We start from the raw sequence: 25714 nt of genomic DNA, 5'->3' as shown, positions 1-25714 counted from the left end.
CTGAACTACTACTTTCAACACTAAAAGCCCACATCAACAATACAATGAAGGCAAATTTTGTATGCCACTGAGAGTTTCCAGTTTTAAAGACACTATAAAATAAAAATGTAAGAATTAAATTTCCAGCTTACTAGGTCTATAACGTATATATATAGAGGCCATAGTAAATGTTGACATTAATATAGCTGATTTTTCTTAACACTTTTAATGCAGACATTTTATTATTTTACATTTGTGAATTCAAAATCGATTTTGCTCAACAGTCATCACATGACAAACATCACCATGGCAGCTAACATCATAAGGAAGAGTTAAGAAATGTAGACTCACTGCTATACCCAATGTCAAAAATTTGATGTGTTCTGTAAGGAGCTGCAGACAAAATTTACTTTTACATTACGTTCAAATATACAGAAGAAAATGTACCTTGATAATTTCAGTCATTATTAAATGAATTTATGAATTTAACTTCTCTTTGTAAAGTGTCAACATTATGCAGGATTTCAGGGAAATCATACCTCCCCCCGAGTCCCAAGCTGATGTCTGATCTGCTGCTGGTTTAACTGCTTTGCTTTCACCCAGGTAGCAATGATCTGTTGTTGTGCAGCAATAGAGACGTTTTCATTAGGTTTGGTCCCAGTAAGTGCATTTAGGGCAAATTCACAAATCTAAACACCAAGAAGAGAAAAAAAAAGTTAAATACAGGAGAATGTGGAAAGTTTCTTGTATGTTTCTTGTATGGAACATGCTATCCATTAGTTATTTTTAGATTATTGCACATGCATCTCAGCTGCTTTAACCCCACCCAAAGTAAACAGAAGTTACAGTCCTCAGCCCCAAGTTGGTAAGGAGCTCCAATGTGCATTTGGGGAGGATTTGTGGTGACAGAAACTGTAAAAGAAGGTAGTTTAAAAAAAAACCAAAACTTCTACTATTGAATTTCTAGGAATTCATTCTGCTGTAATATATGACAGCAGAATGAAAGGGACTACAAAAAATCAGGGGTTTGCACCTCTAAGGCAGCTTTGATGTCATGAAATCCACTAGGATCTACTGAAAAAGACTGGATGGTATTTTCTTTTTCCTCTTTCTTTGCTGCAGCTTTTCTGCTACTCTCTACTGCTGTATCTTCTATCTTCTCAGCAGGTTTTGGGTTTGGAATCCAAGAAATAATTAGGCCTCGAGCCAAAGCATTACATAACATCAGTAAAATTTCAGTATTTCTGTAGAAGAAAACAAAAATCAGAAGTGCATAATGCATCAGATCAAAATAAAAAGGCAGGAAAAAAGTTATTGATTTCAAGAAGTAAGCATTACTTAAAAATCTAGTTTTTTCATAGAAAGCAAAATTATGGATATTACCCAAAAAAATCTGCCTGTTGGTAAAGCAGTTTAATGATTAAAACTACAAAACCCAGAATCAATTTTCAGTCAACATCAATTTTTCTCACATGAAAAGAATAACTATTTTCTAAAAAAGTATCCTAAACCAAGCCCTTCACATTTTTTATGGTTATCATGCCAATCCACTGCCAAGCTCAAATTTTTGGGTTTTTTTGGGTTTTGGTTTTTCGGGGTTTTTTTTCAGAAAACATGAACCTAATTATATCTAAGAGATTATTGCTAGTACATATTGGTGTAAGTATCAAAATAAATAAGCAGGTATTACCAATCTTCATCTCTATACAAACAGAAATTTTCATTTTATTCCCCAGTACTGTTAAAAGAGACTTCTTTGCTGCTGGTCGTTACCCTACCAGTGGTGAGGTCACTCCCAATGAAGTGCCAAAATATCTAGGAATTTGTCCTATAGTCAGATTTTGACTAGAGTATCTACTCCACAATGGTTGATCATTCTCCCATTGCATTTACTGCAGAACAGGATTTCCCTAAACCACTGTGGAATGCATGTTGCCATTTTCATGGTCTACTAATGAGCACATTCCCTCTATTTCTTTTGTTTTCTATTTTCTCATATTTCAGAACCAGTAGTAATCTGCTTACACTGGTTAGAACTATTTGCAATGAACTATCTTTACAAAATAATTCAAGATCAGAGAACTGACAGCAGGCAAATGCATTTTGAGCTGTTGTGCAAATTCAGAGACTCAGAAAATTTTCCCAATTTTCTGACTAACTTAACAAAATGCTATGTTGCATGCACATGTTGCTATTCCACACTGCAGAGAAAGTAATATTTATTGGTCTAAAGTTAGCATGGCTTACAGTGTATAGTAACAAAAAACTAACAGAAAGGATTAACACTTAATTTTCACAATTTATCTCCTGAGCTACTCTATATATACCAAGACTCCTTCACTGCCAATGAAAGCCAGCAATAAATATTTCACGGCACAAAGTAACTTTCAATATTTGCAATAATATTTTCTGTGTTTTACAAAAAAGAGTATGTTCATATCCAAGCATCTCAATTTACCCATCATGCCTGACAGTCTTGATGGCTCCAAGAAGAGTCTGCAGATACTCAATAATGTCCCTGTGTCTTCCTGAAGAAATCACATGTCTGTTATAATTTAAGATATACACCACAGCATTGTGAACAATCCAGGCTTCATTCAATTCTTCTCCTATTTCAGCTGCACGTTGGAAGTTTTCCATAGCATACTGAGATAAGCTGTCTATCCATAAACTATAAAATTAGTATAAAGAAGCTGTTATTCCAAAGCTTCAACACTAGAAGGAATTCTATCATAAGGTTAAATATGCAGTACTACCAACAACAAGAACAAAAATTTAATCAATTTTCAGTTGCATTTATTAAGTTCTCATCCACTGACTTATATTTTACTTCAATGAGAAGATGGTTCAGAAAAAGAAGTGGGATCAACATAAAATGAGTAGTCTCTGACATTGAAATGCTATTAGCTTAAAAAACAGTGTCTATGGTTCAGGTTTCATCCACATGTTTGGGTTTTTTAAATGCATGTGTGAATCCACCCATCAGTGCTAGAAATCAGACAACCATGTCAAGGCTCTACTTGAACATAGATATGACTGAGGCATGCCATCTGAGAGTTAAGGACACGTCTTTTTTACCCAAAACTGCATGTGTTGTTGCACTCAAAGACATTTCCAGGTGCTTTGAAATGCTGTAATATTTTGAAATAGAACAACATTTTCTTCACAGTCTATGCAATAACTTTCTTTCAATAAATTTATTTTCTTTCTTAATTATCAAAATGTACTATTACTTTGAAAAAACAATACTAAAAATACAGTTTTGAATGATCATACAGAATTGCCGTGGTTCCAAAGTCATGAAGTCAAAAGCACAAACTGACAATGGGTATTACTCTGCCAACAGTGGTACAGGACACAGTGCCAGACCAAAGTCCTTTTTTTCTTAGGGGTTTTTAATCTAATTAGGTAAACTTAAAAATAGCTAGTAGCAAATTCTGGAACAGAGTTCTCATCTTCTTTGCCCCTTGGCTCTAATCAGTTTATAATTTTTCCCATTCTACTGAACATTTGCAAGCAGACAGTGTGAGAAACTTTACTTAATTTTCAGATTTCATGAACAGACATAGGGACACAACTCTGCCATCCTGATCTCTCAGGACATGACCACTGTAACAATAAGGCTGGTATTACTATGAATGTGAACAGCAAAGAGTCTAAGCATCATCTTCAGAAATCTCTCTCCTCCTTCTTCTCCTTCACAAGAAATAATCATGTCAGACTAGTAAAAAACAGTGCTTGCTATATTCTACTCTCCCAAATTCATTTCAGTTGATTGGATGGAGCACACTAGGTTCGAAAACTGGAATAATTCATCATATGCATTCAGTACTATGAAATCCTTATATGTATAGGAGCTATAAAGCAAGAGAAAAAGAGCTTTTTGATTTGAGAAAACATATTTTTAAATACAGAATTTAATTATCTAAGTGTCAATGTACAACAATTATTTTTCAGCTTGGAACACTAGCTTCTAGTTTCAGAGAAATAAATGTTAAATGAAAAATAAAATCCACAATCCAGAATGAAAGGAAACCTAAGAAAAATATCTCAAACTATTTTTTAGATCTTTTTCCCGTTTCCCATGACTACCCACAAAAATGAAGAATCTGGTGACAATTTTACTAAGAGAAACAGTTTTTGCAGCTATCAGCAGTGTCTCATAATAATGATCTGTTAAGAGTTCCTTGGTCTTCATATGTATTACAAAAAAGTACCTGTATGTTTTCCATTCTGGATCACTGTCAGGAAGATATGAAACATGACCTGGACGATACTGGTAGGTAGCTTCTGGAGGTACAGCATGATCATTCAGTTTGACTCCCTGCAATCTTAATAAATGAACAGTTGCCTGAAAAGACACAGCGAAATAAATTGTCTACCCAGGTTATCATTGTAAAAACAGATTCTTTCTTCCTATTAGTGCTGTTACCTCTTCAAAAATTAAAAAAAAACCCCAAAATGTTTTTTCAAATACTGTACAGGCATGTACAAGTATATGAAATACATTGCTCAGTACTTCATAAGCTTAAAATTGTTTACAGCTGATTTTACTAAATAATTACATGGAGAAAAACCCATCATTTATATATGTAAGTTTTTCAATTATGCTGGAACTTCATGGATCCAGAAATGTAATGTCAGATGTCAAAAATTTACAGTAGACTCTCTTGTAAAGAAGTGTTATCAGCACCTGCAGTAAAACTATAGCTACAGTTACTTTCACACATTATTTTGATAAGGTTGCTTCATGAAACCACTTCTTCCTTTACTTCCTATGGAGATAGAAAACAACTAAACTCAAAATTCTGGTGCTTCAAGATTTGTATATAAAACAAAACTAAATGAATATGAATGACAGTTATGTAATTTATTTACCTCTGCATTAATAAATCTTATTTCTGCTAGTATTCTAAGTAAATCTGCTTCAAAAGAAAAGGATTTAGCAGGCAGCAATGATTTTCCTGATGAGCTGCCACCTTGACCATCCATCATCACAGTTGCATTAGCTTTATTCTTCTGTGCTAAAAATAAATAAATCCATTATTATTTCCATGCAAATCATCGTCTTCATTTTTAAATTTACAAATCCCTACATATTCTTAAATTCACAAGGAATAGTTAGCAAGAAAAGATTTTTAATTATTTCAAGTAACTAACTTTTACATTATTGCCATTTATTGCACTCAAAACCTGTTCTCAAGCAGTGCTGAGGCATTTGTTACCTGTGATTTTGCTGCATTTCAATTTATTTATAATCTTCAATATTTGCAGCAAATAACTTGCTCCAGTCAGAGTATGAATACTGAAATTTCAGTGTGAATAGATGAATAGACTCCATGGCCTCTAGTTCAATTTTATTGCATAAATGGAAGTGGAGCATAGACCTGGATTATGCAGAGGCTAATGTCTTTTTGCATTTGAATCATGGACTGGGTTGACTTTCTGGTAATGCACACATTGGTAAAGAGGAATTTAGTTTAATAATGAAGAGAAAATACTAAGATTGTTTTAATAAAAACACAAAGTTTGTAATTCTACCAGTTTCTATTCATGATGCTTTTGGTGCATGGTTGCCTTCAGTTTCCAGTAAGCATATTTATTTTCCCTTATTTTGTTTGGAAAGAAGACAAAGACTAAACATGGCTAGTCTGAAGATGCAAAACTTGTGAAAGAAAACCAGCAAACTGATGTGCTATTTTAAGAGGACTTTGGAAAAAAATATGGAATAGGTTTGATTAACTTTGGCTAGTGAAATGAAAAAACATTTCATCTGTTCTTAAATATGAGTTTTACAAATTCCCTGACAACTTTAAAAGCCAGTAAGCAGAGAGTGATCTGAAAGTTCTTTGCCCCAAGTTAAAAACTCTTAACGTGCGCTAGGTTTCCAGCAGATCCTCAAGGAACAAGGTACAATGTTGGATACCTCAGAGGAACCACTCACTAATAGGGGATTAAAAGGTAAAAAATGTTAACATGTGAGCCTCATACAAACTGACTTAAAACCCATTTTCCTTCAGCTCCATCAGACACGAATGATATGCACCTAGATGACCATAAGGGAATTCGCCTGTGTTCTTAAGACAGGCAGATGTATTCCATAGAAGTGCTTCTCTACAGCACTGGTGAAACACTTCTGACAGCAGAGTACGGCTTCTACAAAAAAACGTAATGACTGATTTCTAGATTTGGAAGTTCAACATGTATGCCAACATGCAATGCCAGAAAAGAAACTCAGGGAACTTTGGGAATGGGAGGAAATAAAATAATATTGTCTGTCTCCTTTTAGTAACTTAAAAAAACAATTTAAAAGTTTCTTACAAGATTGAAAATGATTTGTCACTTACTTTGTTTATGCTTTGTTGCCTCCCTAAACAAAATATCATCATACAAGAGGCAAAATCTACATGCTGCACGACAGACATCCCACACTTCCTGTTTACATGCAACTTTTGCCAAATCTGCCCAAAGTATAATTCTACCAAAGAAAAAGTATAAATAAAATTAGTTAATAAGCAGGATTAGGTTCCACAGTTCAGGACTGACAAAAACAATCTTGTCAATAATGATGGCCACCAGGAAAAAAAATTACATCTTATCAAAATTAATAAATGGAAGACTTCTTGTCAGTAGCAAAGGTAACACTATTACTTTATCTATTAAAAATAATCTCTTCAGCATACCAAGAGACAGAATTCTTCTTTGGATGGTAATTCTACTAAAGTTTCAAAACACGTGTGATAACCCTCATTTTCTATCTCATAAAGTAAACTAAATATTTCAAAACTAATGTTGAGAATTTAAAAATAAGTCTTGAAAACTAGTTTGGATTTAGAATCTTTTAAAAAACAACTGCCTTTAAAATTCAGCACAGGAATTTTTAGTGCAGCAAAAAGGTAGACACATCCTTTTAACTAAAGAATGACAAAATGATATATAAATAGAAAAATGAAACCTGTCATTTTTCTACAGATTCATATTTCTGACTCTCAGAATGAACTACTTAGTTTTTTTACCAAAAAAGTTGTAGTACATGACGTGCTTCTTAGGTACAAGGACTTAAAAAGACATTTGCAAGTATGAATTCTTCATCAAGTACAAGCCTTAATCCACACATCCCTCTGTATGTTGGGCTCATATCAATAGAACAGGCGAGTTTAAGCGTGCATGTGAGAGAGCAGATTAGAAATAGCGAAAGAATAAAATTCTGCATAGCATGGAAATATAACAGAGCTTTCTGAACACAAAATTATACACACGCTTCAATATGTTGCCAGAGGCTGAAATATTCAACCTCTTACAAGGTACCATCCACTAAAAACCTCAGGGACAGAACCTTTCCTCTTAAAGACTTCTACAAAAGATGAAAGAGACACTTCCGGTCTGTAGCAATTACCTTTCTCTGCAATTTCCATTTTTTAAGTGTTTCAAATGTTCATCAACTTTCTTCACACTTTTAGTATGATGTTTGGCTTTTGCACAGAGGTAGCTTATTTGACTATTACTTTTACCTGAGAAAACTTGGTGAAGAAATAAAAATTAATGGTAGTTTTTTACAGATTAGAAATTTTAAAATCCACAAGAATGGCAAGGAATTAGATCCATAATTCCTTGCTGAAACACTCAAAATCCAGCCCTTTTCTCATTTCTTCAAGCTTTCCCCAAACCAACCAACCAACATAAAACCATCATCTACCAACATCTATTTTGGCTTTTTCCTGTATCTTGAAATACAGTTGTCCCATCCAAAACTGATCTATGCTTGTTTAGTGTCCAAATATCTGAAATAGACCACTTTTCTGACAGGACATGTAGTGCTCTAGTTAGGTTCATTCAAGAGCAAGTGAACCACGTGTGTAAAGTACACACTCATTCTGAAAACAGAAAGTTTTTTCATGCAACTGAAAAGAAAAAATAACCATATAAATCTGATGTTCTGTCCTATGTACATTTAATATAATAAATTTGCATTTGAATTTTCTCACTCCTTCAATGCACATGTATAAGTTTGTGGCAACTTAGGCCATAGAAAAAGCAAAAACTCACTGCTTGGATGACAGCCTAAGAAACAACTGAAATTTTTCAGAACAAAATAACATAAATATTATGTCAAAAGAAGTCTTCTAATAGCTTCAATGTTGCAATAATCTCACTCATTTTAAAGATTCAGCCTGGAAGGCTAATGTGCGCTCAGATTTATTCTCAGAGGAATCTCAAAAGTAATTGTACAGTTGTCAAATTAAAATTTAACAGCAAGGAGATGTCCACAATTTTAATTCTCTTCATTTCACAAATACGATAAATTTTATCACTTTAAATAATCTATGAAAATGTTTTCCAGCAGTATAGTTTTCACATTCTTAAAAGGACTGCACAGAGTCGAATGGTTGATCTGTAAATATGACTCTGGCTTCTAAGCGATTAGTTGATCAAGTTTGAAATGGGGATATGAAAGGTGAACTTTGTGACCTGGCTGAACAGACAGCATGGTGTTCCACAGCACACACAGGCTGCTCTGGAAGCAGCAGGACTCTTTCTGTAGCATTCCCTTCCTCCAGCATAATCTCTACTGCAGAAGTACACTGGTTTTACTCAAAGTTAGTAAAATTAGTCACATATACACACTTGATTTATTGCCAAGATAGTACAAAACAGTTTAAGCAATCTGGAAAGTGTGTTCCCTGTCCACTCTTCCTCAACCAGAAGCTGTATAATCACAAACTGATTTTGTTTTTCTGTTTGGGGCATAAGGAATGTATCCATTTATGTTGCATGTTTTAGAAAGTAAATAATGAATTCACACCTAAATCTCTGTGCAAAACTAGAGCTCTCAAAGGCAAGATTTTAGAAGAGAAAAACAATTACAATATAGAAAGAATACCTGGTGTAATTAACACTGGGTATTATTGCGCGAAATTTCTGAAAATACCACTTTAAAATGACCTTGGGTAAAAATATTCAGGAATTGTACTTAGTGAAATGAGAACTACTTACAGCACACTACAGCACAACAGTAGGATTCAGAGGAATTTGGAGGGGAAATCAACACCTTTTCCAGTATCACCATACAACTTTTTTATCCCTAATGAAAAGAATAGGAAGTCTGCCACAGAATTCAGCAGAACTATCACTTCATCTGTATTGTAACATTCCCTATATGTTGCCACCAGATGTCCAGCCTTTAAGTGTGCAAAGAAAAGTTAGTAACTTTTAGTCACATGCACATGCTTTACCTTTAGCTTCATTTTCACTGTCGAGGACTATTTGAAATGTGTCAGGAGCTAATGCAAGACCTGCATTTACCAGAAGTGATCTCTTTTTCCTCATGTTATCCTTTTGTTTTCCCCTTTTAGCCTGCATAAAGAAAACAATTCATTGTCATAAGGCTCATTTTATATTCCAACTAGATCTTATTTACTAAACATAACAGAATATACATCATATAACTTGCAACTACCAAAAAAATACCCCTAGACTTGTGTATCTTTAGGTATCTTACACATCATTCTACAGCATGACTGTCATTGAAAGTGACTGTGGAACTTCTGTTGATATTCATGATTACACCACAGATAATTTAATACGAAGTGCCATTTCTGCTTCTCATGAATCTTTACAGTATATTCCTCAGTATATAACCTGACATTATGTTATACCTTTCCAAACAAAGAACAGAATTTATTCACAACCAACAGTAACATATCCAGTGTGCAGTAGCTAGGAATTGCTATAAAATAGAAAAAGATCCCCGTCAGCTAAGAACTAAAGTCAGAGGAGACATGGATTTTTTGAAGCAACCTTTAAACTGAGTAAGCTTGCATGGAAAAGCATTTGAACCAGGAAAACAATCAGTTTCCAGTATGATTTTTATTCAGGCGCTAAGGCAGCACAACAGAATTAGATGCAGTCACTCTTGACAGTGCCCATATTGTGACTGTAGAGTATATTATTTAGTGGCATTTGTGAGAGCCACATGATATTGATTTATTTCATAGCCAGCAAGGATGTTTAGCAATTTGGACACTGTGCTTCTCATTAAATAAAACTGTTTCATGCAATGAAATCCTAATTATTGACAACTGCTATTCTTTTTTTGCTGATATTTCTGCTAATTAACAGCTCCCTGCCTTTCCCAAGAAATAAGCTTTGAAAGAATGGGGAAAAAATTCTTTACTATGATCTTCAGACTGTGAAGCAGCACAACCACTTCAAGGCAACAAAGCAAAGACAGTTTGCTGAAAACAAACTGATGCTGGCTCTACTAATTTGCAGTTCTATTAAACAGCTGTCTCTCCTCTGCTGGAATTTAATAACCAAGCCTATTCCAGCTACAGACTTTGTTCTCCATGCTTACCTGTTCAATCAGCATTACTGCCTGATCCTCTAGATGCTCAGGTGACTCGTACAGCATAGCACTCAAACGAAGGCGATTAAAACTCAGTCTCAGATGTTCTTGATACTGCCCATTGTTGTTCAGGCGCATAGCTTTTTGCAAATGTTCCAGAGCAGCCTCTAGTCTATCCCCATCTTCTTCAATACGAGCTATTTCCATATGAACTTGACAACGCAACAAAATCAACATGCTAAGGATTACAAATTTAAGTGTAAACTGTTAAAATAAGGCACACTAAAATTCTTAGACCTACAACTCACTTGAAGGTGAAACTCAGTAATTAAAAGTGATTCCAGTATTAAAATTTACATTCTCTTTTTAACTGACTCGTTGCTTTAATTTTCACTATCATGCCTTTTTAACTGAGATTGATAAGAAAATTTAACCGCATATTATTTTCATTGACCCTGCAGGAGAATGCAACACATCTTGTGGACTAACTGGCCTTTATATATCTGTAGAACTCTTTTTCAGTACTGCTTAGGCATGCAAATCAGGTGAAGAGGTTTTCAAAAGTAGTTAACTGACAGAGAAACTATAATGTGCTGAATAAGGACTTTTGACAAAAGTTCCCTCTCTGCTCCTAATGTTTAAGTAGATGCTAATACTCCTGAAACCTTAGCCCTGGTCATATTTGCTCAGGTCTTTTAAAGATGGGGCTCACCTCAGGCATACACATTCACTCTAAGTATGGTCTCTACCCAGGTGTTGTTGACTTCACTCTATGAAGCCAGCATATCTTCACCAAAAATTGCATGTTCTCCAGTCTCAGGTATGCCCAGCTCCCTATCCATCACCTGCTCCAGGAGGCTGCTCATGACAGTTCAGACCTCTACATACTACTACTGATTATTTTCAGGAAGAAAAACAAAAAATCAGATAAATTTAAGCAATGTTGTGAAAAAGAGGGAGAAGAAAGGTTTTCAAGCCTATTAAATATCACGCCATAGAACTAATGTATGTCCACATCAGAGTCAGTCTGACTGAGCAAGTAGCACCCTTTTGCTGTGGACCAAAGTAGCCACAATAAATGTTGCTATCAAACCAAAAATTAAGACAGGCAAATTAATAGACACAAATTACTTCATTCAGTCTCTAGAGACAGTACCACATCAGAACTGAGGCTGAGTCTGCTGGATTGTTAAGAATATACACGTGACAAACTCTCAAACCCTCATCTCTCCAAAATCTCCCTGCAGGCTTTTAGAGAAAAAGTGCCATTACTAACATTTAGTACAAATTTCAAAGTTGCCTATGCTGATCTTGAATTCTCTATATGGAAACAGAATAACAGTACAGCAATACAATATAGTGCTTTCGTGCATGTGTATATCCACTCTTTATGCAACTGGAAAAAATTTTTAAAACACTGAAACTAGATTCCTCACCTTCCTCTGCAATACACGCAGCAGAAACCACCTACTGTCCTGCTCAAACGGCAGATTGTGTCAATTGCAACTCGCTCTACTGCAAAGGTTCTGATCTCTGTTCTTAACAGTCAGATGATGCATAGGCGCAAACTTAACAAAGTACCAAATAGTAATGTTTACTTGTAGACTCAAATTAACAAAAAATGTGAAAATATTTAGGTGCTTAAGGTTAAATACAGCATAATAGCAAATAGAAGAATGTACCCTAAAAAAAAAGTTTTCTTAATAGAGGAGGTTTTTTAATTAAAAAGAAGTATCATCAAGATGTATCAAAAGTAGTATCATCAAGATGTATCAAAAGTAGTATCTTGAAAGAGTCTTTTTTGACATATAATATAGAAACCATGATGTTTTTTCAGAAGCAATTTTTAAAATTTTATTTGTGTAACCAACAAAAGCTATGTTAACACAAGAATCTAGACCACAGTCCAACACTTACACTGCAGCTTTGGAATTTTCTCACATAGTTTTGATTAATTAGAGTATTTTTAAATGCCTAAAATATTTCAATTTTTCTTACACGTCATTAAACAGTGTAAGATTGTGCCTGAAAGGAACCTATATATAAATGATTAACAGGGAAATGTATGTAACATGCAAACACACATTTATTACAAGCTAGTGGAAAATTCTCAAAGACACTTAATATCACAGAACTTGAGGTTTTAAACGAGTTTGATGCTTTGAGACCTTTCAAAATACTACATAGCATTGAAAATTACCTGTCAATCTCCTCAAGGACATCAGCAACTGAGATCAACGGCTTTCGCACATGTTGATGCAAATTGTGTTGTAGTAGTGGTAAGCACAGATTCCACTGGGTTGCACAAACAACCTGAATCACACCAGGATCTCCCAACTGAACTGCACGTTTTAATGTTAACTCAAGATTTTTGATCAATTTCAGTTGAGCCTACATACATGAAGAATTAATTAGCACCACTGCTTTAATTAATAAATAGAATTTCTTACATGTTCCTCCAAATTTTAATCTTACGACTGTTTTCAGTAGAAAGCAGTCCCTTAGTCAGCAAACTTTGGGAAGTATTTCTTTTAAATGCTCCAGGCTGCTATCACGTATTTCCAGCAGAAGTCTGTCAGCTACTCCCCATTCTTATGATAAACAAAAATTGATAATTGTGAATACTTGTGAATTCAAAAGATTTAGCCACTTTGGGGTTTTTTTCACATTCAGCTACAGATGCAGTACCAAAGAGGAAAAAAGAAATATTATGAATGGAATTTGCCATACTGTCAATTAAACTTGGTTCTTATTAAATCTAGGAGCCAATATTACCTACAATAACAGTCTTGTCATTTTTTACATTATTTTTAGAGGTTATGCAAGTAAAAAAAAAAATCAGCAAAAAAATCAAACAAAATCCCTCTCCAACTGCATACACTGTAGACTTAAAAATTAGAAATACCTAAATATCTTGTTTTACATTTTACTATTAGTAGTGCTTCATATTATGAAGAATGCATTAACAAGAGGGTGTTTTTTCAAAAGGTGAGTGGAATTTCTGAACTCCAAAATTGTTATAGTCCTAGATAGGAGTAAGTCTTTGCATTACCAAGTTCCATTAAACATATTCCTACTTCCCACTGAAGGAACTTAAGGTGACTCTAACAACTGGTCTAAACTGCTCGTTGTAGGTATCTCTCTAGCACCATTAATAATATTCATATTTAGCCTCCTAACTTTGATGGTCTGAATTATAACTGAGCCAACCAACCACAGAAATTCAAGAAAATCCTTCCCAGTGTGATCAGGAACAATCCACATTTCTGACGTAAGAATTTGTATTACATTGACCATAACATGCAATCACAGTTGAGATGGACTCAGTGATCCCTAGTGGTCCTTTCCAACCAAAGATATTCCATGAAAAGAGGTCCCATAAAGGCAAAATATGAAAACATGCCTCAATGCTACCACCTTTGCTCTTGGAAAGCAATATATGACGAACCTTTACAGTCAGACAGAAAACTTAAGGGAGCAACACACAACTATGGTTTCTTTTCCCCCGTTTGCTTATTGGAAGTCCAATTTAAAAGAGTATAAAGGTTAAAAGAATTTCTTATCAGTATAATGTAATTAAGAGACACAGTCAAATGTAATAATCCACATTTCACAAATTAAAACTTTTACTTTTTTCTCAAAGTTAAAGAATGTACCTCAACAACTCCTTTGTTATAAGTCACAATTTCAGTGCCATCTTTCTTCATTTCATATTCATATTCCAGACATTCTATCTCAATAAGTTTCCCTTGCTCCTACAAAGTATTAATACACAAAATGCTAATTTTAATAATTAAAAAGAAATACCATAAAGGTTAAACCCATGCAATTACAGTAACACAGCACTGTACTTTCCTACTGAAAATCCCACTATACTAGTGAGTTAACTGCAATGATACAAAGGGAATGGAATTTGTTGTTTGAACTGCAGTCCCTTAATACTCACTGGAAGGTGCAAAATAACTTTTAAGCTGCTCATTGCCAGAATGTGCAGTAAGAAAAACAGCGTACACCTGATTCCTCCTATACTGTAATTTGATTTCAGTTCTAATAGAATCATAGAATCACAGAATGGGTTTGGGTTGGAAGGGGCCTTAAACCCCATCCAGTTCCAACACCCCGCTATGGGCAGGGACACCTTCCACTATCCCAAGATGCCCCAAACCCCATCCAACCTGACCTTGAACACTTCCAGGCACGGAGCAGCCACAGCATTTCTGAGCAACCTGTGCCAGGGCCTCACCACTATCACAAGCAATACTATTTTCACAATATCTGATTTAAATCTGCCTTCTTCCATTTACTCATTAATGTTATTAAAAACATTAATGTTTTTAATATGCTTGGAATAAACAGGCACAAGTCAAGACAGAAAGGATTCAGCTTCATGGGCAGTGAAACTTTTAAGTGAAAAATGAGCTTAGACTTTTAACAGCTTAGGAAAGAGCTGACTATTAAATCATATAAATTATAGGTATGGATCATAGAAACACCTAAGTTATGCTGTATTTGGGTTAAATTGGTGTAGTAAGGAAATTTAGACAGCCCCTCCATTCCTAATTCATTATGAACTATTATCAAATCACTCAGCATGACCTTTGGTAACTGAACATCCCCATGACTGGAAAAGAGAAAAGAGATCATGAAAAACTTAATGACAAATACACACCGAGACGGAATTCATGTTATGATTGAGAAATTTGCCAGTACTTGGCAAGAGACAAGGAACTGAAACTTTGACATAAGATTTTCCTTACTCTACTATAACAAGAAATCATTGTCAAGTGATGCTGAGCAATCAGATGGTCACTTAAAAACACATTAATTCCAGTGGAGAGCGTTGAAATAGAAACCAAGTTTCTCTGTTGCTGCCACACAACAGATACTCCCCACTCCTGTCTACACAAATACTTAGATTAAATCCTTGTGAATCTTTGATCTAGGGGATTTAAACACATCTTCCAGTGGAATGCTATGGATTTGTATATGATTTTATACTTTCAGGAAATGTTCAGAATAATGGGCCTGAATCAGAGACCTGAGATTCAAAAAAAAATTCTGTGAGGATAACTTAAATTTTATGAGTAACTTTAAGTGGGATCATTATAACAGAAATTGGAGTTTAACTTCTAATCATACTCTTGCATAGGTAACATTTTAAAAACATAGCAAAAATTTACAGTTAATATTCATTTGCCAAAATAAACTGCACTGCTAATTATCCTAGTCTACCCACAGCCTACTTTCTGACCTTGCATCTGCTTCAAGAGTTTAGGAAGAGATCAAGTATCACGATAATTATATATCAATGAATATATAAACAATACACAGCTGGACAGAATACCGTAGAATCATTACTACTATTTTTCAAAATGTAAACAAAAAAGGGGTGTGGCAGTGTGTATAAAAAAAATCCAAATGCACATAATTAAAACTTACAGTAATTGGTGCGCTCTTCAAATCAAATATACAACGAGCTGCAAGGTCAGTGCAGTTTACTTTCAGAGAAAAATGAGCTAATTCCAAAATCAAAGGAATCCTTCAAAAATACAAAAAAAATAATTCAGAGAATTTGATATTGCTCTTCCATGGAATTAAAAAAACATTCTTTGAAAGTAACTGTGCAATGCATCTGAAAACCTTAAAGTCATATGAATATTAGAGGAATTATTATTATAATGTTAAATATTATAACTATCATTATTACAATTATACTAATAATGTTCACAGTTAACAAGGAAAAAAGAAAGAGTTCAAAGTTGGCTACATGAAAAATACAAAAGTTAATCTGTTTATGGAAAATAATTAGCATACTCCTTTGCAGTCTGCACAAACAGTCCCTGAAGAAGACAAGAAATACAGAATTAATACATGAAGCACAGACATGGTGAAGTAAGAAACTTCAGATTGCAGAAAATTTTGGAAATACAATTCAATGAACTGGCCCACACAGCTGTTAAATCCATCAGTCTACTACCCAGGAACTAAGAACACAGACACAGACATGGAGACTATTTTGTAACTGTTCGGATGTCTGTAAATAACCAGATGAGCATAGTGTACTGTCTGGAACAGGAGAACTGATGAGATATCTGAATATTGTCAAAGAGTGTTTACCTTAACAAGTAAAAATGTAATATTACTTCCATATGTAACAGCTGTGATGTAAGTATTGGAATAGTGGTCAGTTTAGTATTTCAAACTTATGCTGAAGAGTTGGGAAGGGCCCCAGGAAAAGTTAAAAATTAACTACAGTCTGAAAAGTATGTGTCGATTTTAAGACCTTCTAAAAATCTCATTTTATCAAAACGAAATTATTATGGAAAGATTTAATCATATTATACAAACAGCTGCATGGAGAAAGATATTTAATCTTGGGTTCTGTCATAAAGCTTAATAAGATTTTGTCCTTTTTTAAGATGACCTATGTGTTAACACAACACAAAAAACTAAGTAGGAGTTCAATCTCTGCAAGGTCATCAGGAATTTTGACAGACTTCAATGTAAGCAGGATCAGCTTCATCATCAATTTCCAAGGGGCTATGACAAGTAAAACTCACTTCACATTGAGAACAGATGCTGCAGGTACATCATATTGTTTCAAAAGCACATATAAAGAATTCAGATTTGCGGTGGCATCACTTGGAAATACATTTGTGTCCCACTGCCTGCAACATAGGAGGAATTGGGTCATAATTTTTTGTGAGAAATGTTATTGCATTAAAAATTTGAAATAACTCTCCTAACTTCAAAATGGATGGCTCTTATTCCAAGGTATCGGTGGCCTACCTGGATATTGAAATATCAAGGAAAAAAAATCTATAAAACCTAACTTCAGTATGTGAATTAATATTTCAGACAGAAAATTTTATTTAATTTTTTTTTTCAGAAGAAAAAAACCAGGTGTGTAAGACTCCTTTTCCATAATGTCAGTATAGATTAATCCACTGATAGTAAGAAAAGAATCAATATTTTTAAAATGGGGAAATCTTGAGACACTGAAAAAAATTACATGAGATTTTGCTATGAAGTCTAATTTTCAAATTTTTCTTATACCTTTAAAATTTAAAGAATTTTAAAAGCATTATGCTCCATGATTTGTACATTGTATTTTAGGTGATTTCCCCACTTCATCTTTACTTTCTTGTACACAGCTTGGGGATGGAACTGGAGTCTATCTGATATTAAAATGTCTTTCAGACCCCAAAATTCTTTCTCCTGGCAATATCTGTACAACACACTAATCCCTACATTCCCAAAGAGCTAGCTCACTTTTTTGATGAGACTGTTTAGACAGACTTGGCTGTTACTACCCAAACTGTCATAATTTTCCTTTTGAGGAATCAAACTCTGCAGTTGATTTTTTCTACAAGCATATGGGATCCCTGAACCTGATCCTAGCTCTGTAACATGCAGCATCAAAGTACAAGTGAAAGGATACATTTTCATACTTACAATTTTAACACCTGCATTTTATAAATAACTGAAAGACAGACGGAATTTTGTATCTCCTTCTCTACCTGGGAAATATCCATTAGTTTGTGATACACCTATAAAATAACAATTTAATTATTATTTTATTAAATTAGCAAAGGACCAACACCCAACAGGGCTAAAATAAAGCAGGTATGTTGACTGTTTTCATAGACTTTAAGGGCAATATGGCTACTATGATAATCTATGTTGTCCTGCATAGATAATACAAAGATCACCCAGTAGAGCTATACTGACCTTCCAAGAGTCAGGATCAGAACTATAAGCAGAAATATAAATGTGGAACTACCTTCTGAGTTAGAATCCTAATTAATGCATTTTTAACAACTTGTGGTAGAACTCATTCTGAAATCATCTCATCCAGATGAGACAAACAAATTTTATCTGTACCTATAGATTATAGGCAGGGGAAAAAATATTACTAAGACATTACAATAAACTGCAGTTACTTCAATTTAGCTGTAGAGTTACACATTAGTAGTGTGCAGATAATTTCCTTTGACTCTCACACTGACTGCCCACACCTATCAAAACTGATTACTTAAGCTGTACTGGAACACTAAGTTTTGCAGGACTCCAGTATGCTGCTACTAGAGCACTCAATAGCTTGGATCATACTTCTGCAGCCCAAGCACAGTTTTAGAACTACTTCATTCTTCTCTTTAAGGACATTGTCAAATGGCTCTCCTCTGCTCAATAATTCTTATCAAAATACAAAAGCAATTTCAAGCTTGCCCCAGGGTGATTCCTTCACTATTATCACGCCTCTGGAGTGCTGCATGTTGGTTCTCTTAATTCAAATGTTAGAGAAATTTGTAATATAAACATACACTTTTGGAATGCAGTGATTGCAGAGTAGACAGAAAAAGACAACTGACAGTGTAGTAGAATGAAAGAAAATATGCCCGCGCACAACTTCTGAGTTTTATTTGCCTTTTTCTGCATTTGCCACATTTGTCTTTGCCCTCTTATTTCCTAAAATAAGGGTATGCAAGAAATGTGAACTATTGTCATATCCTCCAATTTTCAGAATTATTTGAAGGGTTCAAGCTGAATCAGTGAAGTATTTATCAGCATGAGAAATACTAAACAGATACTAAATATGCCCTCAGTGGCATAAGTCAGGTTAAATTGCCCTTACTACACCTTCTCTTTCAATAGTAATTAGTCCCAAACAGAATTTTTAGGGTTAGCCACAGTTATCCCCATTATATTATGATGTGTCAAAAGAACAAGGAGTAGTAAGGAGCTCTTTAGCTTATAGTATCAAAAATATACAATTGGTGAAAATCTCTGCATATCTACTGAATTGTTTGGTAGATCACAAAATTTAAATGAAGAAAACATATAACAATTATAACTATGATCTTATAAAATGTAGAGAGAGCTCCTGTCTTAGTGGGAATTTAAAGTATTTTTCATCATTACCATTAAAGAAAATATTTGAGAGTATTTATCTGGAACATTTTCCTTAATGAAGACTGCTGCAGTAGATGAAAACTCTTTTGCTTCTTTCAGTTTTGAAGCATCGAGGAAGCACTCAAGTAAATTTCTGTAGATCAAATAAATGTATTAAGTATTTATTAACACTTTCCAAAATAATCCTTAGTTACATTTTTAACACTCTTTGTATTCAAGATACCACTTCTAAATGCAGTACAAGCAACTAGTGCTATAAAGCATTGACTCAACACAAAAGAGACCCTCCAATTTCTACATTTTTGCTTCTTCCAGATATATACACATATTTTGTGAAGATCACAATAAGAATCTTGGAAAATTTGGAGTTTTTTTGTGAAAACTTTTCTCAACAAGATACCTGGAATTAAAAAAATTAATTATTTAAAAGTCTATGAAAAAAACATTTCTGTGAGACGTATTTTAAGATTCTCCCTTAACTACTGGAAAGGCTAGTATTTCAAAGTCATTTAGCAAAAGAAAACTATTCACGCTGGAAACAGCAACATATCTACTGGATTTTCTATACTTCATCTGATTTGACTGAAAAAGAGCCTGTGACTCCACAACATAAATTAACAACAATAATCATAATTTTAAAAAATTTTATTAATAAATACAACTTTAAAAAAATGCAACCATTAGTTTTATAACAAACACACTGTGTGCATTTGTTTGTTTTCATCAATACCACAGCAAGAGTTTGATACCAGGAAACTGCATGCATGGTATTACAGATAGTCCTTAGCACACCCCTTGGAATGTTTTGTTAATTCCTTCCAGTTTCAGTTTATAAAGAAAATGCTACATAGCAATAAACCAAAGTCACAGACCACAGAAACAGAATATTTCACTAAGAGAAAGGGAAAAAACTATGGTAGGAGTGCAAGAGGAGCTGGAATCAGTCTGTTGAATAGGGGATCAAAACATCTCTGCCAAAAGGTTGTGGGACCTTGAAAAATTACATAGACAGTCCTCTTTTTGCACATAAAAATGTTTTTTTCAGTACAGTTATCTCAAGGTTTATGCTCCAGCTTTGCTCAGGAAATGTAAGAATGGCAATACATTGCTATTTATACACCATTTATTTCCAATTACTATCAATGACTCAAACACTACATCCAAAATTACTGTAAAACTTCAGATCCGACCTAGGGCACTGCTGTCTCTGTCACTAAAACTTCAAGCTTAAAGTAAAGATAGAAATGAGGCATCTTTTTACGTTCAGTACATTTATGTCTCTTTAAAAAGTTATTAATTAAGCTTTTCACAATAAATACATCTACAACATTACCAGTGAAATATACCTTATTAAAAGCTACCTCAGCTAGCAGTCCCAAAAGGACTACAGAATGCCCATATGAAATGCCCAGAACTTACATCATAAGTTCTGCTCGCCATTCATTGTCTTGCTCTTCAATTTGGTTTAATGCTGTAACAATCTGTGAAAGGCTGGGAATAAGGCAATAGCGGAATCCAGGCTTAAGAAATGGCCTCACAAGTTGCCAATAAAGAACTGAGGCATTATATACCAAAAAAAAATACCTGAAAATACAAGAATGAAAAAATATACAGTATTTCATTAACTTGAATAAACATAAAATTACAGCTTGAGTACTGTAAGACACTTCTAAGAAGTTTAAAAGTGCAACTTTGACTTTTCATTGGAGGCAATCATGACTAAGAACTGAGAAGACAAATACAGCACAAGAAGAATATGGTAACTCTTGCAACTATACTCAATAATTAACCACTTAAAAATAAGCTAACACGTTGCTCTCATTCTATAGATCATAACTATAAAAGGGTAAGAAATGCTGAGATATCTAACAGCTTTAAACAGGACTTTACATTCTGTCAATGTAAGACCGCAGTATCCTTATGTTGTTACAGCACACACAGCAGTAATAGAAGTTACGAAATGGAAGGAAAAACCAAAAGGAAAAACCCAAAGAACACAACTCCATGCTACCTAATGAAAATCAAGACAAACAATTGAAAAGACAGATCAGTAGCATTTCCTGGGATTTAGAGTTAATCCCGTCAGTAGAGCCTACCTTCTTTCATGGGTTGCAAAATCTATTGCCTTCATAAAAAACAGCACAAACTTTTCAAACTCTTCCTAGAACACAACAAAGAAAAGCAAGTGGAATTTGAATATAGATTTTATAAATCAGTAGATTTTTTTTCCTATTTCAATATGAACATATTTCATGAATATTATTTTCAGATCAATCTCAACTAAAATATACTGCCAAAATAAGTTGTTGATATAGAAACAGAATAACTAAAAACTGGTTGATAGCTTATTTATAAGTTTTCCTGATTTTAAATTTTAAGACTGTATTTTCAACTTATATTATTTCTGCCAAATATTAATTATCAGGACTGAAATGTTCCAAAACTAGAAAGCTGCATACTTTTTAAGCTTTCAGCAAAGAAAGTTCAGAAATATCCAAGAGCAAATCCAGCAGGAAAAAAAGTTATATTCATTTGTCCCATTAAAAATCTCGAGGAATGATTTTCTTCAAAAAGGCTCCAACAGGAGTTTGTCAACAGAAAACTGTGACAGGCATGCCCTTTTTATCATTAAAGGAGCTGGGAACCAGCTCTTTAGAGGAGGAACTAGGCGTCCTGGTGGACACCAAGGCGAAGAACACCAGCCCGCAGTGTTCCCTTGCTGCAAAGGTGGCTGAACAGTGTCCAGGGATGCCTTAGGAGGAGTGCAGCCAGCAGGCTGAGGGATGTGATCTTTCCCTTCTACTCAGCATTGGTGAGAAACACTGTTCCCAGTTCTGCGCTCTTCAGTAGCGGAGAGACATGGTTGCTGTGGAGAGTCCAAGACAGAGCTGCAAAGGTCTCTCCTATCGGGAAAGACAGAGAACCGAGACTGTTGAGCCTGAATAAGGCAGCTCAGGGAAGATCTCATCAGTATGTACAAATTCCTGAAGGCACAGTGTAAAGAAGATGGGAGAGATAGTGTTATAAAGGGATTTTTGAAAGTGTATGAGAAGGATGCAGTGCAAATAGGAAAGCCAAGGTGGAGCTGAACGAGGGTCTCTACAGTATGCTAGAAAAGAGAAACTAAAATCTCCAAGAGAATTGGGACTGGGCTCTGGGGTGCCATAAAAAGGGTACTGAGCAATAAATGGGAACTGCCTAGATAAAGAGAAAAACAGAGATGAAATAGGTACTAAAGTACAGAAGTTGCATTTCGCCCTTTAGAACACAAGCATCTTAATTAAGAAGGATTCCTTAGGATTCCTTAGGATGGAAATCAAAATTAGGACAAATTCATCTTTTTTAAGTGAATGATGATTACTTAGTCACACAGCATGAGATGTTGTGCCACTCGTACTTTCATAAATCATCTAGGAACACAGCAGTGAAAAACTTTACAACTGATGCGAAGTGGATCTTAAAAGACCATTACAACAAATGACACAAGGAACCAAGCCAGGATTGTACAATCTAGTACCATTTTTAACTTCAAAGAAGTTAGCAAGATCCAAGAAAAAAACAGCAAATATTGATTGAGAGTCACAAAACATAACAGAATAGTTTGTTAATTTAGAAACACAACTGGACATGGGATGTTTCAAACATGCATGAAGTTTTAAAGTGACCACTGACCAGTTATTCTGCATATGTGCTCACAGAAGAAGGACAATACAGAAAACTTAACAGGGAAAAGATTCTAGCTTGAAAGTTAATTCAAACACATTATTCAAAGAAACTACTAAAACTTTTCTTAGGTATATTTATGAACACAACACAAACTATGAGCTACAAAGATGGTAAAGGCCTAGTGGGAAAGCCATATAAGGACTGGGTGAGGTCCCTTGGTTTGTTCAGCCGTGGAGTCTGAGGGGAGACCTCATTGCACTCTGCAGCTTCCTCCTCAGAGGCAGTGGAGGGGCAGCACCGACCCCTGCTCTCTGTGACCAGTGACAGGATCCAAGGGAACCACTGGAGCTGTGTCAGGGAATGTTTAGGCTGGACATCAGGAAAAGGTTCTTCTCCCAGAGGATGGTTGGGCACTGAACCAGTTCCCCCGAGCAGTGGTCATCGCCCCAAGGCTGAAAGAGCTCAAGGAACATTTGAACAATTCTCTCAGGCACAGAGTGGGATTTTTGGAGTAGCCCTGTGCAGAGCCAGGAGTTGAACTTTGATGATCCTTGTGTGTCCCCTCCAACTCGGAATACTCTATGATTCTAAACATCCATTAAAGCTATTTTGGGGGGCTAGATATCATTTACAGATGATCAAAGCTGACTGATCACAGTACAGGGACAAGTGAAATACTGAAGACAGAAAACAGATCCCACTCCATTTTAAAAGCAGCAGGAGATAAAAACCACTTTTCATATATAGGGAATTGTAACACTTCAAAGCAATACACAGAAGCAGAAGTATCCTGCTGAGATGCTACCACCTCTCATTACAAAAAGCCACATCCAAGTACTACATGGACATGTTACTGATCAGTTATGGAAGTACACTGCCACAGAAATGAGCTGTACAACCTGTCTGAGGGCCTTTTCAGTCCTCCACTTCCCATAAGCCTATGAAATGCTTCCCAAATAAAATCTGTGATTATTTTAACAGTTACAGCTAATTTGGTCTGAACGTATCATATTTAAGTAAAAAGTTAAGAGGGTGACTTAAAACAATCAACCACCTGTACAAGTACTCTTTCTTTTGTCTTCTCCAAAATATTTGAAATATTAGTCTGATTCAGATGGTAAGTTTTGTTTACTACCAAATTACTTGTTAATATATTTCCTTGGATTTTTGCACAGTCCTGATTATCCTTGTGTATTTTAAATGACTGAAAGCAACACATAAAAACCTAGTAGTAAATACCTGTAAAACCAGGCTTAATATAGAGCAACCTTCATGATTTCTCACCAAATTATCCGTAGAGCGTGGAGCATGCAACTGGCCTTGGCACAAATATGCTCTGCCAAGAAACTGGTTCACAGGAAATCTTCCTTTAAAATACATCTGTAGACAATCACTGCTAATTTCCAGATATCCCAGCTAAAACCAAAACAAGGCATTTCAATATTTTAAAAATTGCAACAAATGTTTTAAATGCATGCCTAATCAAGGGTAACATCTAACTCCTTACCAGTATGTAAGCAATATTCCATAGAGATGCATACCAGTTGTGATATAAGCCTATTACCATTTATCAAAGGCATAGTTTTGTCATTCCAAATGCATTTGATAAAAAAAGCTTCTTTATTTAACAAAACTACTCATTCAGTCATAGAATTGCTTACAGTATCCAAAAAGTGTTTCCTTTTTAAACACAATTGCTAACATAAAGAAAAAATTCTTAAAAGAATTTTAAGGGTTTTTTTCAAAGGAGGCAGGATTTGTCAGTGCTACATCTCAATTTTCAGACCACAGGCAGATTTTGACTGGTTTGCAGCTTGGGGAAAAAAAAAGTTTTACTACAAACTCTGTCTGTTTAAAACCCAATCACTTATGATCATAAATTGAATATTAACAAATACTTCAAAATTTAAAATCTCAACCACATTTTATAGAAGTAATTTCACTTAGCAACAGCCTTTCATCATTAGAATCGACCACGGTTATGATTATTTTTATTAGGGTTCTTTTGCCTGGTACAGATGTTCACAAATGTATTTTCTTCAGTTGTAACCAAATTGCTTAATGCTTAGTTTTCCATAACAAGAAAAAAACAGGCATGGCAAAAAAAATTCTATATATCACAGCACACCCTACTAATTTGGGTATGATTACAAAATTCACAAATCACAGAGTTTTAAAGGAAAATGCATGTTTAAACAATTGCTCTTCAAAACCAGAATGGTGTAGTACTTCCCTTGGGTAGGTCTGAGATGTTTAAAATAGTAACTGTAACAGCTGTAAATGCAGTGCATCATATACCCATTTTTATTTAATACAGATTAAAGACCTAAATTACAAACCTGAAGCGCTTGTTCAGCACATAAAACATATAAATCGGTGCTGATGTTGTCTGTTGAATCAAGTGCAGATTCTCTTTCACTGGCTGATTTGATTAACTTGTAAGCGTTCTTCAAAGCCTGAACATCTGAAATTTAAAAAAAAGGAATAAAGAAATCTTTGTTTCCACGTGTACTGACATGATTGCACTCAAATGAGTCACACGATATCCAGTCTCTCCTCTGCAGAAATAAATGAAGAATGTTTAAGGAAAATAATGTCACACACACGTTGTTCGAAGTTAGGCATAGTTCTAAGATGAAGCAACATCATAACAACGAACAACTCTCCTACTATTTAAAGTCACCAACGTTAGCACACTAGGAAGAGAATTTAGAAAACAGATTAGGATCAAGCTGTTTTCCTATTTGAAGTCGGATTTTTAATTTCTCTTCTTTTTAAAGTCGGTCGCGCGGTCGCAGCGGCCGGCCGGCC

The 25714-nt window shown here is 34.8% G+C and overlaps 1 protein-coding gene across 1 annotated transcript in view; it reads right to left on the bottom strand.

Annotated features, from left to right (window-relative positions):
• CFAP46 (cilia and flagella associated protein 46) overlaps nt 1-25714 on the bottom strand; it is a 72781-nt gene that overhangs the window by 46355 nt on the left and 712 nt on the right. Inside the window, exons 2-20 of the mRNA XM_031063472.1 lie at nt 25243-25367; nt 24188-24319; nt 21334-21398; nt 20657-20821; nt 19247-19370; nt 17780-17874; nt 16885-16992; nt 15764-15863; nt 13981-14079; nt 12525-12715; nt 10334-10562; nt 9213-9333; nt 7376-7499; nt 6327-6457; nt 4858-5003; nt 4197-4330; nt 2438-2650; nt 1013-1223; nt 519-668 (exon numbers count right to left, since the gene is read on the bottom strand). Coding sequence (XP_030919332.1) covers nt 519-668; nt 1013-1223; nt 2438-2650; nt 4197-4330; nt 4858-5003; nt 6327-6457; nt 7376-7499; nt 9213-9333; nt 10334-10562; nt 12525-12715; nt 13981-14079; nt 15764-15863; nt 16885-16992; nt 17780-17874; nt 19247-19370; nt 20657-20821; nt 21334-21398; nt 24188-24319; nt 25243-25367 — 2663 coding nt within the window. The remainder of the gene's footprint in view (nt 1-518; nt 669-1012; nt 1224-2437; nt 2651-4196; nt 4331-4857; nt 5004-6326; nt 6458-7375; nt 7500-9212; nt 9334-10333; nt 10563-12524; nt 12716-13980; nt 14080-15763; nt 15864-16884; nt 16993-17779; nt 17875-19246; nt 19371-20656; nt 20822-21333; nt 21399-24187; nt 24320-25242; nt 25368-25714) is intronic.

Source organism: Geospiza fortis, unplaced genomic scaffold (genome assembly GCF_000277835.1).
Source record: "Geospiza fortis unplaced genomic scaffold, GeoFor_1.0 scaffold298, whole genome shotgun sequence".
NCBI classification, from domain to species: Eukaryota; Metazoa; Chordata; class Aves; order Passeriformes; family Thraupidae; genus Geospiza; species Geospiza fortis.
Note: the sequence above shows the minus strand (reverse complement) of the source record. Positions and strands in the feature narration are given on the sequence as shown.